Source organism: Rattus norvegicus, chromosome 15 (assembly GCF_036323735.1).
Source record: "Rattus norvegicus strain BN/NHsdMcwi chromosome 15, GRCr8, whole genome shotgun sequence".
NCBI classification, from domain to species: Eukaryota; Metazoa; Chordata; class Mammalia; order Rodentia; family Muridae; genus Rattus; species Rattus norvegicus.
In genome coordinates this window covers 106,267,466-106,286,204 of record NC_086033.1, presented here as the reverse complement: position 1 = coordinate 106,286,204, position 18,739 = coordinate 106,267,466, and the positions used below count along the sequence as shown (strand labels likewise).

At 40.8% G+C, this 18,739-nt stretch overlaps 1 protein-coding gene across 7 annotated transcripts in view; it reads right to left on the bottom strand.

Moving 5' to 3' along the window:
* The window catches only part of Pcca (propionyl-CoA carboxylase subunit alpha), a 340,323-nt gene that overhangs the window by 88,704 nt on the left and 232,880 nt on the right, over positions 1-18,739 (bottom strand). For all 7 annotated transcript variants that reach the window (XM_063274647.1, XM_063274648.1, XM_063274649.1 and 4 more), the window contains one exon: positions 7,760-7,858. In XM_063274647.1, the coding sequence (XP_063130717.1) occupies positions 7,760-7,858 (99 nt within the window). The remainder of the gene's footprint in view (positions 1-7,759; positions 7,859-18,739) is intronic.

The following is an 18,739-nucleotide window of genomic DNA, read 5'->3' as shown; positions in this document are numbered from 1 at the left end:
CAAAATTAGCAAATCCACCTACTCGGGAAAGCAGAGACACTCACAAAACAATAAACCTAACATTCCCAAAATACCTTACTAGGATAAAAAAAATCAGAAGTGATTTCATCTTTATAAGAAATGTTAGGGAGGATGGCGGTGGTTTTCTTTGTCTCCTCACTGATTTCCAATTTGACAATATCTTTGTAAGGCTGCAAGGCTTGTCTTAATAGTCTCCAAAGCAGCTATTCTTTGTTTCTCGTCTACACGGTTGCTGCCTATACCCTTCAAAATTTTCTTCCTCTCTCAGTTACTAAAATGTAATTTTCTAGTTAACAGTAAAGGAAAAGATGTGTGCATGTGGAGAGGAGGGGGATTCAGAAAGCTATTTTCCTGTTCTGTTAAATTAATGAACATCTTCAAATTATAAAACCCGTTGCTAAGACCAAGATGCACTTGGCTTCCAGGACTGCTGTCCAAAGGCAGGTAGCCCTGCCTTGGAGTTAATGCCTTAAATTATAGTCATGCATACATCCCAGCTGTTAAACTGTGATTAAATTTTTTGAAACATAGTGAAAGCAGTTATTTCTGTTCTGCTGGGAAGCTTGTTCTTAAGATGTGTAACCATAATTGATGTTTTCAGGAAAGTGAAAAGGAGATGGTTAATAATTACTCTTTCATTTCCTACTTCTTTAGGGAAAAAAAAACACTAACCCTTGCTTATTCTGTTATATATTTATATATCTGACACAACTAAATATACAGGTTCATATTACACTTGGTGACTCTGGAGTAATCACAAGCGTACAGTACAAAATAACAGCTAATTACTTCTAAGAGGGATGAGGGTGAGGAGAAACATCTTAAAAACAGGGAAAACATTTATTTTAAGACTGAAAACATGTTATGAAGCAGATCCTTTTATGTGCATGTGCACGTGCTTGCAAATATAAGCAAAATGGTGAACCCCATCATTTAACTTTCCAATTAAAAAATTAATTTTAAGGACTAGGAATAAAGCTAAGTGATAGTGTTCAATCCCCAGCATATACATATACATTCATACACATGCTTACACACACACACACACTCATACACATGCTTGCTCACACACAGCACACAGGCGCACACACACATGCAGACATAGGTGCACACATATACATACACACACACACGCATGCAGATACATGCACACACACACAGAGGCACACATACACAAGCACACACACTCATACACACTCTTGCTCACACACAGGCACACATGCACACACACACATGCAGACACAGGCGCACACATACACACACGTGCGCATGCAGATACATGCACACACACACAGAGGCACACATACACAGGCACACACACACTCATACACACTCTTGCTCATACACAGGCACACACACTCATACACACTCTTGCTCACACACATGCACACATGCACACACACACATGCAGACACAGGCGCACACACACACACACACACACACAGGCGCACACACGCAGGCACACACATGTAAACTTCAGCATGAATATACAGGAACTAGGATTCAAACTAAAGTTTGTTTTCATATCTTATGAGGGGCATTTTTATTCAAAATATTGACAAGTAAAACATTTATTTTTATTTTTCTAAAGTGGAAAATGTTACAAGTTTTCAGTTAAAAACAGGAAGGTGCAGTTAAAGTTTCAAAAACTCACTTAATTCTGTATAGCTATACACTTGTAGATATACTGCGGACAATAAACACAGCCTGTGGCATATCTGGTCTTCCTGCGCAATCTGTGCGTGGGTGACATTCTACATTACCTTTGTTCCCTTTCTCATGTTATCTAATCTATCTGATACTACAATCAGTTCACAATCAATACATTTAATCTGTATTCTGAAGCAAATGCTTGAGATTTGTGTGATGATGTTGCAAATTTATCTGCTTTAACATGGAAAATTAGTTCCACTTAGTTGCATATCAATGACCTATTCAACACAGAATACAGGAATGCCGCAAACTGCTCTTTACAACTACTTATAATAAATTTATTTTCTCTTGAAAATATTTCAGCAAGAATAAGAGGAGGAGAAACCAGTCTTCAAAGCACGTTGTGAATAGCTCCTTATCACACAATGCAGCACAGTTAGGCCTTGGCTGGATCTTCAGATACTTTCAAAAGTGGTTAGCTACTCTTCAGGCCTGAAGACAGCCTGCTGTGAGCAGGTGGGTAGAAGAAACTCCACACAAAGCAGCAGGCCAGGAGCAGTCAGCTGGCTCTGCCCGAGAATGCCTGACAATGTGACTGTACAAAATGAAAATCTACTCTGTGAAATGCTAACAAGAAACACAGCAAATGCAGCAGACAAATTACACTGTAAGGAATGGACAACTTTTTGAGTCAGTCAGTAAAACTGAAGAGCCTCTTTCAAGGTTACCAAAGAATTACTTCACAGGAAGGGAACACAGACATAGGAATAATACTGATAATGACAATAAAAGCTTGTTAATTCAGCATGCAAAGGTTCTAGCACACATGAAGGACACAGAATGAACTCATAGAGATCACAGCACATCTCCCATTTCCTTTACCACGTCAACCAAGTGCCACACACAGGAAATCATTTCATCTTGTAGGAAGAGCTCTGACATTTGTTAAACTTAAAATTGAAAAATATATTAACTGGAGGGGAAATCCATCTTTTGCTTTAAAATGAGTCCAGCTCATACATCCATTCTTCATTCTTAATTCTGTTAATCCAATTAATTTGTTGTGTATGCAGGAGGCAGTGTGGCATTAACATGCTGATAGGTTATACCTGATTACGCGTGTACATGTTCATGTGTGCCTGCTTGTGTGTAGAGACCAGAGATCGACCTTCAGTATCATTCCTCAGATACCCTTTTCCTTGTTTTATGAGACAGGGCTTCTAACTGACTTGGAGCTTGTCTGTCCATTAGGCTAGGCTGGCTGGCCATCAGGATCCCTGCCTGACTCCCCAGTGCTAGGAGAGCAAGCTCTTCCATGACTGGCTTTTTCATAACTGCTGGGAACAGAACTCAGGTCATCATTCAGTGACTTAGGTCATTGCAAACACTTTCCCAAACGATAAATATTAAAACCATAGTTAACACATGAGGGGAAACTGAAAACAAGCAAACAAATAGAACCAAAATCAAAGAAAACCTAAAGTCCTGTATGATTTTTATCTGAAACACTCTCTAGCTTTTAAAGGGTTTGACTGGAAATCTGTCTCAACCAACAGCCACAGTAGCCACACAGGGCTTCTCCAATTGACTGAGGAACTGAATTTTCAATTTAATTTTACTTCAATCAATTTTATTGTAATTTCAAGTGTGTGGGCTAGAGAGATGGCTCCATGGTGGAGAACAGTTGCTGTTCTTACAGAGGGCCAGTTTCCGTTCCCAGCACCTACAAGGCAGCCCCAAATAGTAACTCCAGTTCCAGGGAAATATATGGCTTCTCCTGGCCACTGTGTGCATCAAATATGCACCTGGTGCACATATACACACAGGAAAGGCAAATATTAATACAAAATGAAATAGACAAATCTTTAAAATAAACTACAGGGACATAATACCTATTTCTATTAAATAAAACCTCATTTTTGGTACTACAGATCTCTAAGTGCATCTTTCCACAAAATAAATGAGAATGACAGGACTTCCATTAGCTCTTCTTTAGTAAACATCAAACCAGCAGACCTAAATCTAGGGGAAAACACTAGCAAATGCAGAGCAAACACTGTCATTTTACCTCCCACAAAATGAGGATATTTGAGGAAAACTGACTTAACAGATTAGTAGGAAAAATTCTTTGGAACACTCAGTGAGGAAGAGCTTTAACTTTGCTCAATGGTTCTCAGTGCTTCATTCTCTGCTCTTTTAATCACTCCTACCTGACAGACTGTTCAGTGGCTCTGCACTGGTGCTGGTCAACAGTGACTAATGTTCCTTCTGAGCATATGATCCTCGAGTCAGAAAAGAAAAGGCTATGGCAGCTGCAAGGTGCATGTGGCAGAGGTCAAGACCCGCATGCAAAGCAGACATCTCTAAACATTAAGTAATAAGCGTCAGGAGGTGAGAGGGAGGCCATGATGTGCACAAGTCTCTGAAAAAGAGGAGAGGGATAGCTGAAGCAGACTGTTTGCTGCTCTCCCCATGGAAGCCCATCAGTAGGCAGCCCTGCTGGCCTGAAACAGAGTGGGTGCTCCCCAGAGCAATTAGCAGCAGGCAGCTGCTTCCATGAAAAGTATCCTTGGGTGGGTCCTCTGACCCTTTGCTGCCGTTGCTGTCCCAGGAACCATGGTGGCCTATATCTGCAGAACTCTATCTGACTTGCTGTCTTACAATGTGAATTCTATTTATTGGGGGGGGGGTCAAAACTGAGACCCCTCAAAGCACACAAGAAGGCTGACTCAGGACCATGGTTACTGAAGGGAAAGTTTAGGAGAAAGGAAAACTAAATCTCAGGATCAAGGTCTAGCTAAGGCATTCCATGTCGCTGCCCTGACCTGCCCGCTGCCCACAGAGACATTCAACTTTCACATGTGCCAGGGGGTTGGGCAGGCAGCAGGTTCAAACTTAGATCAGAGCAGACCTCCAGATCAGCTGACGATTATGACTACCTATGATATTCTGTAGCCTGGGACTATGCATAGTAACCTGATCACTGAAGGATAGTGACTGCCCATGGCATCCCTTAGCCAAGTGACTGCACACAGTAAATACACTTGGTTTTTAAGGGAAACAAAGTAATAGTGTGCCCATGAAGTTTACCAATAACATCACTTCTCTACTGGAAACTCCCATCAACCCTACTGGCCTGAGGCCAGAACAGAGTCCATGGTACTAAGAAGGCTGTGGGGGTTTGGCTCCTCACTCCTTTCAGCTTACTGCTGATGATACACATGTGAAGCAGCTCTTTAACTATGGCTCCCAGGCCAGCATCCTGAGCATTGCTTAGAAGCCTACTAGTGATACAGATGACGAAGTCTGAAGTCAAGTTTGTAGCATGAGTTTTAACAAGTCATCCAGATGACCCTTCCCTGCACTGTACTTTGAAAGAAGCACTAATTTAAAGCATGAATGATAGGAAAATGTGACCTAAGCAACTGGCAGGGAAAAGAGCAAGAAGCAGAGCATAGTAGGGTTACAAAGTTGGCTCGAGCTCCTAAATGAGGAAGCCCTATGGCAAGATTATACGGTCTAAGTCTCTCTTCACATCTTATTAGCAGGATGACCTTAAGCAAGTCACATACTTTTGCTTACTCTCAGGATCTCATTGATTCTCATTGATAAAAACAAATGATGAGATCATCTACTCTGTAGAGTTAAGCATTGTGAAGATTAAAACATTTACTACATGCACTAAGCTTCAACCAGTCTCCATGGCAGCTTGAGCCCTGTGCAGGGTGAGCAGTGTGCAGGGTGAGCAGTGTGCAGGGTGAGCAGTGTGCAGCATGAGCCCTGTGCAGGGTGAGCCCTGTGCAGCATGAGCCCTGTGCAGGGTGAGCCGTGTGCAGGGTGAGCAGTGTGCAGAGTGAGCCCTGTGCAGCATGAGCCCTGTGCAGGGTGAGCCCTGTGCAGGGTGAGCAGTGTGCAGGGTGAGCCCTGTGCAGCGCGAGCCCTGTGCAGCATGAGCCCTGTGCAGGGTGAGCCGTGTGCAGGGTGAGCAGTGTGCAGCATGAGCCCTATGCAGGGTGAGCCCTGTGCAGGGTGAGCACTGTTCAGGGTGAGCAGTGTGCAGGGTGAGCCCTGTGCAGCGTGAGCCCTGTGCAGGGTAAATACACTGCAGCATGAATACTATGCAGTACACACACCGTGAAACACAGCAGAGTGAGCATTGTGAAGCAGGAGCACTGTGCGGCATGAGAAGTGTGCAGGGTGAGCACTGTGCATGATTCATGATGCATGATCATCAATTATCAGTCACATTCACTCTACCATGTGGGACCATGTGGTAGTTTGTCAAATCAACTCTAAAGGTCAACTCCACAGAAAGTAAAAAAAATCATTACTGTTCTTAAGAAAAATACTTTATCTTGATTTTAGGCAATTGATATTTTTACTGATTTAGCATTTACCTTTCTTAGAAAGTATTAGCTTGGTATCTCAATCCTTTCAACAAGTCTAGGGTATGCCTTAATGGGCTCATATATTTCAGGTATGTGAATACTTTTGCAACAAAGGACTTATAAAATAAAACATAAAAATGTACTGAAAATGGATTTTCTAGGGAAATGGTGCTAGTGGTTTTTCTAAATACATGCCTAGCCAAAAATTCTACATGTCAAATAGCCATGAAGGCAACTATCAGCAGAGACACCAGGAAGGATTCTGAAGAGTACTATGGCAGCAAAACTTGAATGGAACCTTCTATGTCTTCTCACACTGAGAAGTACCTAAATGCACAACAGCCAAACTACCTGATGCCCCAAACCACATGGTCCACTGTTGTTAAGATGTAAAGCACAAGCATTTACTATTCTATCCACTCCTTCAGCATCTGTTTGTGGCTGTGTGTTGATTTGTTTAGACAGGATCACATGCATCCCAGACTGGTCTCCAACTCTCCTCAGCTAAAGAGGCCATTGAGCTCCTCATCTTCCCTCTTCTGATTCCCAAGTGCCAGGATTATACAAGTGTACCACTACAATTGGTTTTAGGCAATGCTTAAGAATCAAATCCAGGGTGTTTATTGGCCATACTTGACAAGCATTCTGCCACTGAACAACATCCCTGAGTCCATCAAATGGATTTAATACGTACTATGAAAGCATGTAGTGATAAATCTTTCAATGGTCTGAAAGTGTTCGTTTCATAATTTATTTACAAAGGTAGAAAAATGAGGCAAAGAGTCAGGATATAGAGGAAAAACAGTATTCACGGAGAAGTTAAAACAGGTTGAGTACTGAGGGTTAAAGTCATCTTAGACCCACAGAGATAATGCACCAATTGAGCCCAGCTTAGATATCTACTAGAGTCTGAGTCTTCTTACCCACAGTCTCTATTAATAGGGACAGGTATGGACGAGACATAAAATAGATGTGATTCTTTGGTTTTCTTCATAAAATTAGTTAAAGAACCAGTATTTGATGCTACAAGAGACTGAAAGTTCCTATTCATACGTAAGAGCCATATTTTCCTGTGGTTTTGCTTAGTGTTTGTGTTTTCAGGAGCCTCTAGGCTCAGTATGAAGTGCCCACGGAGGCTTTGCTCCATGGCTTTCTACTTTAAATGGAGGTCAAGGATTGCAGAGAACATGCTATCCACTCTTGAGTTCAAGGCACCTGTTCATAGGAAGCCATTGGGGTGGGGGAAGTGCTTCTCAAAGTACACTACTAACTTCTTAAGGCATGTGCTTTAGAAAGCCAACCTGCATGGCCATGTTTCTTCTGACCGAAGACAATATAATTCCAACTGCATGAGATCAGGATGTTAGTCCACGCAAGACATGCTTTATAATGAAAAGCCTATGATGATGAAGATGACTTCTCATCTAGTAATTGTTTAAATGCCTGTTGGGTTATTTATTTCTAGCAAAATATAATGCAATAGCTTTGTGAGGTTCTCTGAAAAACAGAAAATATTCGCTGAAATTAAAACATAGCTCAAAATCCTCTAGCATAAGAAGAAAAAAACTTTACAACTACAGAAAGGGCACAATGAATAATAAAATACAGCTTTTCCTTATTATGTCAGGATTAGCCACATGGAGACTAATAAGGATTTTGAACTTGAAGCCTTCTAAGTAAATCATGTGAACATTTACCTGCACAGTCCTCTGAGTGCCATCAACGTTGACAGACAATAAGGGTGAGGCCAGGTTCCACGTACTGGTCACATTTAGTTTCGAGCCATCAACTTCCACCTGTTGTGACACAAAATAAGACTGTTACCATGAAGACAGACAGGAAACTGATCTCAAGTTCACTGCTGCATGCAAAGCAGCAGCCATTTTAACAGATGGCTTCCAAACAACCTGTCATGTTTACTGCTGCAGCCATGAAAGACAGGGTCCAATAACAGAGTCTTCCCAGCCATCTCTGGGGAGAGGTGAAGGACCTGTGAACAGCTGCCTCTGGGTACTGAGGCTTCAAGTGATTTCAAGAAAGTAACAAACAGCCTTCTAACTGGAAACCTAGCTGGACATGCTACATTTACTGCAATTAGACAAGTAATGCATATAAATTCCAGTGACACTTTGCAACCCACACAACAGGGCTTGCATATAATGTCCTCTCCAAGGACCAAGGAAGAACTTTCTCAGTGCTAATTTTAATGATGAACTAAGTATTGTTATCTTAATTAAACACACACTTTAATTAGGGATTACTCTCTGGTATTGAATAGCCAATCTATTTAAACTTTGAAAAGTTCTACTATACAGTTGCCAACCATAAATAATTTTTACCAAAGCATCATCAAAAACAAAAAAATCCATAATTATTCAAATCAGAGATAGAATTAGAGAGAATTTTTTTTAATTTCTAAGTAAGTAACATAAAAGTAGTTAAATGAAAAAGAAATCAAGGGTAATTAAAACACTCACCAAAGGTTGTTTCCTAACTCTTTGGTATAAGAGACTGGCTGGAAATAGCATTATTATCTTAGGTCTATACATACTTGCATATGTTGCAAAGTAAGCATAAAGCAGAACCAATATGCATGGCTGCTAATAATCCCTACTGTCAACTCTCTCCAAACTGCACAGCCACTCTGTAAACTTAGATGACAGAGTCCTAATGCCTTTCTGTTGAACCCCTGGGGACAGATAAGGTGACAACAGTGAACAAAGGCTTTGTTAAAACATTTATATCAAGGATTGACTACCCTAAAAGGATCCATGCTTAAAGACATAGCCAAAGAACGTTGAAGGCTTCATGGCATTGTTGACTAAAAATGTGACTCTAGTGAATCTTAATAGTAACCTAGAACTCTCATCATGTCTTAGTAGATGATAAGCCAGGATAAGTCAGGAGGAGGACCACATGGCACAGGAGACTCCATGGCTGCAGGTGGACAACAGGCACGATGGGCAGTGGAAGTCTTTTCAATGTCATCATAGCATCAGAAAAGCCCAAATGAGATCAGGAATTGGTACTCAACAGCTAATGGTCCAAAGCCAAGCAGCTTAGACTTGGAAGTCTATGGCTTGGACCGCTGTTCCAATGCCCCTGACACATGCTCTACTTTGATGGGGTCTAGGGACAGAGAAAGAAGCATGAAACACAAGTGTCTTTGTACAGAAGAAAGTGATAGTCTGCCCTTCCAGTCTAAACCAGTGCCCTGAGCAAACATTGGACACTGGCTCTGCACCCAGTCCCATAACACCCAGAGGGAGCCTGACTCCCAGGTGCTCTAACATGCTAAGGATCTCACAGGTGAGGAGGCCACAACAACTGGCCCAACACTGGAAGTAACTGGAACCACTGGAACCCAGGGATGTAGGAACTCCCATTTAGCCAGGGGCACGGCTCCCTTCTGCTCTGAACCAGTGTCCAGAGAAGACATTGGGTGCTGGCTCTGCACCAAGTACAACAACACCCAGAAGAAGCCTGACTCCCAGGTACTCTAACACGCCCAGGATCAGAGGTGGTCTGAAATGCCCAGGATCACAGAGGAAGCTGAGTTTACAACCATGATCTTAGGATCACAGGATCCCAGAATCACAGGATCACAGAGACAGCTGGACTCTGAGGAGTTCTGACACAACCAGGATCACAGGAGGTATAGGCTACAGTCAGAGATAGTGAAGGCAGGGAACACTAGAGATAAACAGATGGCAAGAGGCAAATGCAAGAACATAAGCAACAGAAACCAAGGCTACTTGCATCATCAGAAAACCAGTTGAACCACTACAGCCAGGCCTGGATACCCCATCACACTGAGAAAGCAAGATTTGAATTTAAAATCACATCTCATAATGATGATAGAAGACTTTAGGAAAGACATAAATAAATCCCTTAGAGAAATACAGGAGACCAGGAGCCAGCCGTCCCTGTGGACAGCTCTCTGTGTTTACATCCTGCTGGGAGAGAGCTAGTCTCCCAGGAGTGCTAATACACCTGAGAGCACAGGTAGGACTACCATTTCTGCTCCAAGGGACCCACCTGGAGCTCCCAAACACAGGAACCAAGGAGCAGCCTGGGACAGGATCCTTCTGGTTTTCATCTGTGCCTGGAGCTGATCCCTGTGCCACAGCTTTCTGTGCCCGGATCCTTATGGAAGAGAGCTAGTCTCCCAGGAGTGCTAGCACACATGAGAGCTCAGGTAGGACCACTACTTCTGCTCAGAAGGATCTACCCAGAGCCCTCAGGACACAGGAAAGGAGAAACAGTCTGGGACAGGATCCTTCCTGTTTCCATTGGTGCCTGGAGCTGACACTGTACCACAGCTCTCTGTGCCTGGATCCCAGGTGGGGAAAGCTGGACTCCCAGGAGTGCTAGCACACAAAATTATTGAATGGTCAAGCCACTGTCAGAGATAGCAAGACCAGCTAACACCAGAGATAACCAGATGGTGAAAGGTAAGTGCAAGAAGCTAAACAACAGAAACCAAGACCACTTGGCATCATGAGAACCCAGTTGCACCACCACAGCAAGCCCTTGATACCCCAACACACGTAAGAGCAAGATTTGGATTTAAAATCACATATCATGATGATGTTAGAGGACTTTAAAAAGGACATAAAAAACTCCCTTAAAGAAATACAGGACAGGACAGGTAAAAAGGCAGAAGCCCTTAAAGAGGAAACACAAAATTCCCTTAAAGAATTACAGAAAAATACAACCAAACAGGTGAAGGAATTGAACAAAAACATCCAAGATTTAAAAATGGAAAGAGAAACACTAAAGAAATCACAAAGGGAAACAAAACCGGAGATAGAAAACCTAGGGAAGAGATCAGGAGTCATAGATGTAAACTTCACCAACAGAATACAAGAGATAGAAAAGAGAAACTCAGGGGCAGAAGATACCATAGAAAACATTGACACAACAGTCAAAGAAAATGCAAAACACAAAAAGATCCTAACCCAAAACATGCAAGGAATCTAGGACACAAGTAGAAGATCAAACCTAAGGATAATAGGTATATAAGAGAGTGAAGATTCCCAACATAAAGGGCCAGTAAATATCTTCAACAAAATTACAGAAGAAAACTTCCCTAACCTAAAGAAAGAGATGCCCACAAGCATACAAGAGGCCTACAGAACTATAATAGATTGGACCAGAAAAGAAATTCCTCCCATCACATAATAGTCAAAACACCAAATGCACTAAACAAGAAAAGAATATAAAAAGGAGTAAGGGAAAGAGGTCAAATAACATATATATAGGCAGATCTATCAGAATTACATCAGACTTGTCAAAAGAGACTATGAAAGCTAGAAGATCCTGGGTTGATGTCATACAGACCATAAGAGAACACAAATGCCAGCCCTAGCTACTATATGCACCCAAACTATCAATTAACATAGATAGAGAAACCAAGATATTCCATGACAAAACCAAATTTGCACAATATCTTTCCACAAATCCAGCTCAACAAAGGGTAATAGATGGAAAACTGCAACACAAGGAGTGAAACTACAAACTAGAAAAAGCAAGAAAGTAATCATCTTTCAATTAACAACAACAACAACAAAAGATAGCTGCACAAACATAAGTTCACATCTAACAACAAAAACCACAGGAAACAACAATCATTGGACCCTAATATCTCTCAACATTAATGGACTCAATTCCCTAATAAAAAGACATAGACTGACAGAATGCATATGTAAACAGGACCCAGGATTTTGCTGCATACAGGAAATACACCTCAGTGAAAAAGACAGACACTACCTCTGAGTAAAAGGCTGGGAAAAATTTTTCCAAGCAAATGGTCCCAAGAAACAGACTGGAGTAGCCATCCCAATGTCAAATAAAATCGACTTTCAACAAAAACTTATCAAAAAAGATAAGGAATAACACTTCATACTCATCAAAGGAAAAATCTACCAAGATGAACATTTAATTCTGAACATCTATGCTCCAAATGCAAGGGCACCCACATTCATAAAAGAAACTTTACTAAAGCTCAAAGCACACATAGCACCTCACACAATATTAGTGGGAGATTTCAACACCCCACTCTCAGCAATGGACAGATCATGGAAACAGAAACTAAACAGGGACATAGAGAAACTAACAGAAGTTATAAACCAAACAGATTTAACAGATATCTATAGAACATTTCATCCTACAACAAAAGGATATACCTTCTTCTCAGCACCTCATGGTACCTTCTTCAAAATTAACCATATAATTGGTCACAAAAAAAAAAAGGCTTCAACAGATACAAGAAGATTGAAATAATCCTGTGTATTTTAGCAGATTACCACAGACTAAGGCTGGTCTTCAATAACAACAAAAACGACAGAAAGCCCAAATACACATGGAAGCTAAACAATGCTCTACTCAATGATCACTTGGTCAAGGAAGAAATAAAGGAATTAAAGAATATTTAGAATTTAATGAAAATAAAGGCACAACATACCCAAACTTATGGGACACAATGAAAGCAGTGCTAAGAGGAGAACTCTTAACTCTGAGTGCCTCTAAAAAGAAACAGGAGAGAGCATACACTAGCAGCTTGATAGCCCACCTGAAAGCTCTAGAACAAAAAGAAGCAAACACACCCAAGAGGAGCAGACAGAAGAAAATAATCAAACTGAGGGCTGAAATCAACCAGTTGAAACAAAAAGAACTATACAAAGAATCAACAAAACCAGGAGCTGGATCTTTGAGAAAATCAACAAGATAGATAAACCTTTAGCCAGACTAACCAGAGGGCATTGAGGCAGTATTCAAATTAACAAAATCAGAAAGGAAAAGGAAGACATAACAACAGAATCTGAGGAAATTTTTTAAAAAATCATCAGATCCTACAACAAAAGCCTACACTCAACAAAAGGGGGAAATCTGGAGGAACTGGACAATTTTCTAGACAGATACTAGGTATCAAAGTTAAATGAGGAGCAAATAAACCATCTAAACAGTCCCATAACTCCTAAAGAAATAGAAGTAGTCATTAAAGGTCTCCCAGCCAAAAATATCTCAGGACCAGAGGAGTTTAGTGCAGAATTCTACCGGACCTTCATAGACGACCTAACACCAAGACTCTCCAAACTATTCCACAAAATAGAAACAGAAGGAACACTACCCAATTTGTTTTATGAAGCCACAATATAATGCTTATACTTAAACCACACAAAGACCCAACAAAGAAAGAGAACTTCAGACCAATTTCCCTTATGAATATTAATGCAAAAATACTCAGATTCTCCCAAACCTAATCCAAGAACACATCAAAATGATCATCCATCATGATAAAGTAGGCTTCATCCCGGGGATGCAGGGATGGTTCAATATATGTAAACCCATCAATGTGATCCACTAAATAAAAAAACCCAAAGGGGGGGGGGGGACACTGAGAAGCACTTAAAGAAATGTTCAAATTCCTTAGTTATCAGGGAATTGCAAATCAAAACAACTCTGAGGTACTACCTCACACCAGTCAGAATGGCTAAGATCAAAGACTTATGTGACAGTAGATGCTGGCAAGGATGTAGAGAAATAGGAACACTCCTCCATTGTTGGTGGGATTACAGGCTGATACAACCACTCTGGAAATCATTCCTCAGAAAACTGGACATAATAATACCTGAGGACGCAGCTATACCACTCCTGGGCATATACCCAAAGGTACTCCAACATATAACAAGGACACATACTCCACTATGCTTATAGTAGTCTTATTTATAATAGCCAGAAGACTGAAAGAACCCAGGTGTCCTTCAACAGAGGAATGGATACAGAAAATGTGGTACATTTACACTATGGAGTACTACTTAGCTATTAAAAACAATGACTACATGAAATTCTTAGGCAAATGGATGAAACTAGAAAAATCATCCTGAGTGGGGTAACCCAATCACAAAAGAACACACACGTATGCACTCACTGATAAGCGGATATTAGCCCAAAAGCTCAGAATACCCAAAATACAATTTATAGACCACATGAAGCTCAAGAAGATAAAAGAGGAAAGTGTTGATGCTTTAGCCCTCCTTAGAAGGGGAAAGTGCAGCCTTTGTGTCTAGCCAGCCTTCCCAATTACAGCATGGACAGCAACCAGTAACAGTCAATATCACATCTTGAGATACAGCTGAGGAAAAAGAGAAAAAGGTAAATAAATTGGGAGTATAAAACACAAGAACAACTACTCAAAGAAACACAGGAAGACTTCAGATAAATAGTTCTCCAAAGACTCAAAGAAACCATAGGAAACATGACCCTCGGCTCAAAGAAGAAAAACAAAGGTTCAAAGAAAAGATTACACAATAACAGAAGGAAATGAAAAGCAAGCTGGTAGAACTCAAAAAAAAAAAAAAGAGGAGGAGAAAAATAACACTATAGAGATAAAAGCCTCTTGAAGAAGCAACCAAAAATAGAATGCAGCTAAAAAGAAATACCAGGACATAGAGCCACTAATATAAAAGCAATAATGAAGAAAATAGGAAAGGCAACACAAAAGATACATAATTGTCTTCTTCAAAAAGGCCAACAAAGCAAAAAGAGAAATATAAAGCCCAAGATACAAAAAGGTAACATTTTTTGTTGTTGTTGTTTCTTGTTTTTTGAGATAGGATCTCACTGTATAGTTGCTTTAAGTTCACTAAGCCGACCACATTTAGAGAGCTGCCTGCTTCTGCCTTCCAAGAGCTGGGACTAGAGACATGTGCCACTATGCCCAGCAAGAGTAATTTTTCAAAATACATAAAACATTGAATTTGTAGGCTTATGATTATAACAGAATTCTATGCTCAAAGAAATAATTACATAGCTGCTTGGGCAAAAAAAAAATAAGAAGCTACATACATGAAGGAAAAAAATAAAGTCAACCTAATTAAACAAGAGCAACATCAACACAGAAGATCTCAAGAGTAATTTGTTCTAAGCAGATCAAAGGAAACAAGTTAGCTAATTTTATACCCAGCCAAGGTTTCCCTAGAGTATAGCATAAAAATATATTCTCTGCATGTAGAGACTTAGGTTGGAGTAAGTTTCTAGAAATAAGACATCTTTGTAGGTACTAAAGTAAAACTACTCTCAAAGAAATACAGAACAATATATACAGTGTGCTATCCTTTCTTTAAAAAAAAAATAGGTATATGTATTTTTTGTTGTTGCTGTTTTGTATATTTTTAAGACAGGGTCTTCAATGTTGACCAGGCTTGACATGAATACCAAATTCTCTTGTCTCTGCTTCCCAGTGGCTAGGAAGACAGCCATGGACCACACAGCTAGTTTTAAAATTAAGTAATTTGTTGTTTGCTTGTTTGATTGCCATGTTGCTAAGCAAGTGAATTACTATGAAATATAGCCCCAGTCCCCAAAGATATGCAGTTATTTAAAACTTCTAAATGTTCTTTACTTCTCAGCAGGAAGGTACATTTCTCTGAGAAAGTGGCTTTTAAGCTAAGATCAGAAAGATAAGTACAATTTGGGTAAATATGCTAGTATTTTGGATGTGCACAGAAGTACCACTGAAAAAAATTTTTTCAGAGAAACCCAATACTGTAAGATAGTTTAGTGAGTAAAGCATTTGTTGTACAAGTGAGAGGACTTGATTTCAAATCCCCAGATCCCAAGTAAAGCTGGACAGTGTTATGTGTAGCAAATTCATTAGAGATTGTGCAGTGATGTCTTCCAATGTCACAGCCTTTGTTCATTTAACTCTGGGACTTGAAGATCAATGGACAAAGATGGTTTCTTTGTAATAAGATGTAGCAACAATCTCTTCTTTCCTGGTCAGTGGCTGGACTGGGGAGATTGGGGAGATCTTCTGCCTAGCAGAAAGGGAAACGGTGTCTCTGTTTATTCTTTGCTGGTCATGTGATATTGAGCAAATATCTGAGGTCTAGTGTTGTTACCAGGGCCAGGGTGGGAGATGGGGGACAAGGGAACCCTCAGGCTCACGGGTCACCCAGCCTGCTGTACACAGCAGTGAAAAACAAGGGGACTGTGTCAAACAAGATAAAACTAACACACATTCTACATGCACACCCTGGCATGCACACAGATATTCACACATACACAAGTGTGGGCTCTCACGCATACATCACAGAACACACACACACACACATACACACTTTTTAGAAAGTAAACAAAACAAAAACCCTGTGGGAAGAAGCAGCAGCCACATGATGAAGGACACAGAGGAGTGACTCTGCCCTTAGCACGGGACACAGCCTCTCGGTATCTGTAATCAAATGCTGATGATCACAAGTCAGGACACCAAGCTGGCTATCCGTGGTTAGAGAGAAAACGCACATACTGACAGTCACATGGAGGCAGAGGGCCAGAGCGCACACTGGCCACTGGCCTTCCACTACAAGGAAAGGGTGTACAGAGGGAATGCGAAGGTCGCCCAGAGGAGGAGGAAGCAGTGAGGCAGATTGAGAGGGTCTAAGCAGGAATTTACCAAGAGAGTAAGAGTTGTTTCTGGGGTGCATACTATGAGAGGGAAACTACCACATGGTTTTAGTGCATGTGAGAAGGTACTTGAATATGCTGAAAAAGAGCAATATGTAAGAATCAGAGGATTACTAGCAGAAGTTACAGAGACCAACCAAAAACGATGGAGACGAAGTGGAGAGATTACAGAGAAAAGGATGGGGACAAGGTAGATCGATTACAGAGAAAAGGATGGGGACAAGGTGTAGCAATAAGAGAGCAAAAGAAAAGTAAAGCTTTAGGAACGGAGGGCTGGAGAGGATCTCCCATACTTGGCCAAACTCTCTCTATCAGCTTGCTGCCACTGCCCCCCAAATCTGGATGTCTGCCACACCTCTCCCCTGTAGCTCTCTGGTGTCTCCAACAGGTTCTCAGAGAAGCCAGGAACTTTTTGTAGAAACATAAAGTGGTCATTTCCAAACCTCAGACAAAGGGGACACTGTAATGCCAACTTGAGAATGAACAAAGGGGGGAGGGTGCACACACTGAAAAAAACACCTGAAAACAAGCAGTTGAGTGGTAAGGACATCAGGTGCCTTACTATCCTGCAACCATCTAAAGAAGACATGCTAATTTAAAGTCAAGAGCATTATAAATTTGGATGAATCAGAGCTTGGCTATGGCAGATGGGGCTGTAAAATGGCTCGCTCCTGCTTTATTTTCTGAAAACTTTCTCCCAGCATAATCATAGAGAGGTTTAGTTGAACATTATTCAAAATAAGGTTATTTAAGGCATTTCAAAAACAACCCCAAAGCACAATTTCTTTTCATTTCCAGAAGGTATTTTTCCACATTTAGTCACCTCCCTATAAGTCTGCATTCTACTGAAAACAGCCAGCTGCATTGTGGCACAGGCAATGCTGGTGTGAAACATTTCCTGTGAGCTGTTTGGAACATTCAGTTTTCCTATCCACGTCATCATAAGGGGAAAAACACACACCCTAAATTTATATGGCATTTGATGAGAATACTTACATTATCACTAAAAAGCAACAGTACAAGGCACTTCCTCATGATTACCACCTGACACAGTAAAAACACTGCTGCTTCTGGTGCAACTGCACCTGCTAAGCTTTTAAAAAGTGTACTCAACATTAGGAATGTCAAACTCAAAAACAAAGTATTTCCCAGCTCCACCCCACAAATAATAAGACTTTGAGAAGATGTGGACTGTAAGAAATGCTTCTGGTTCACCCTGCAGCTTTGCATGTCGCGTGTAAATCTTACTTTTCTAAATCTTACGTTATTCTGTGCTAAGAAAATTAATATTACGTAGAGCTAAATCTGAGCTGAAACTGTGCATCTATTGCTTCTCTCACTTCTGTTCCTACCAACAAACTGAAGGACAAGATGCACGGGCAGAGCTCTGCTGCTTCACGGAAAGGCATGACTAGTTCCTGCCCCTTTAAAGACTGTCATGGTGGATTCTTTGCTTTGGGAGTATTTTTGTTTGTTTGTTTGTTTTTTATTGTTTATTCTTTGACAAGGTTTTTCTACATAGCCCAAATTGGGCAACAAGCCTTGATCCTTCTACCTTAGCTCCTCAGGTGCTGGGATTCCAGGTATGTGACACCTGGCACAGGAACTTAAAAGTCAGCACACTGCACGGAAGATGAATAAAGGAGATAATTGTTTACAGATTCGACTCTCAGGCGGGAAAGAACCATTAAAATACTATACCCAACAGAATCTTCTCCTTTTTCATGGATAAGAAAATTACCTCTCGGTAGTCCTGTGAGAAGTCATATAAACTTATATTAAAAGCAAAGACAACAAACAAAATGTAAAGGCCAAGTAAGAGCTGGAGAGAAGGTTCAGTGGGTCAAGTTTGTTTTTCTTACAAAGGCCCAAGTTCTGTTCTTAGCACCACATGGGGTGGCTTACCAGAACCTGTAACTCCAGAAGCCTTCTGGCTTCTTTTGAGTACCCATATGATATGTGTGCATGCACGCGCACACACACACACACACACACACACACACACACACACACACACACACGTACATACACCCATATAAGTTAAAACTAAATCTTTAAAGACTGGGACACAGAACTGCTATACTATAAATGCTGGGGTATTTTTATCATTATTCAGAAAGAAGGCTTGTACTATGGATAGAAATTTTAATTAGTTGTTTTCATTCTTCTGACTTAACTACTGATGACAGTAGTTAAGTTATTGTTTAACT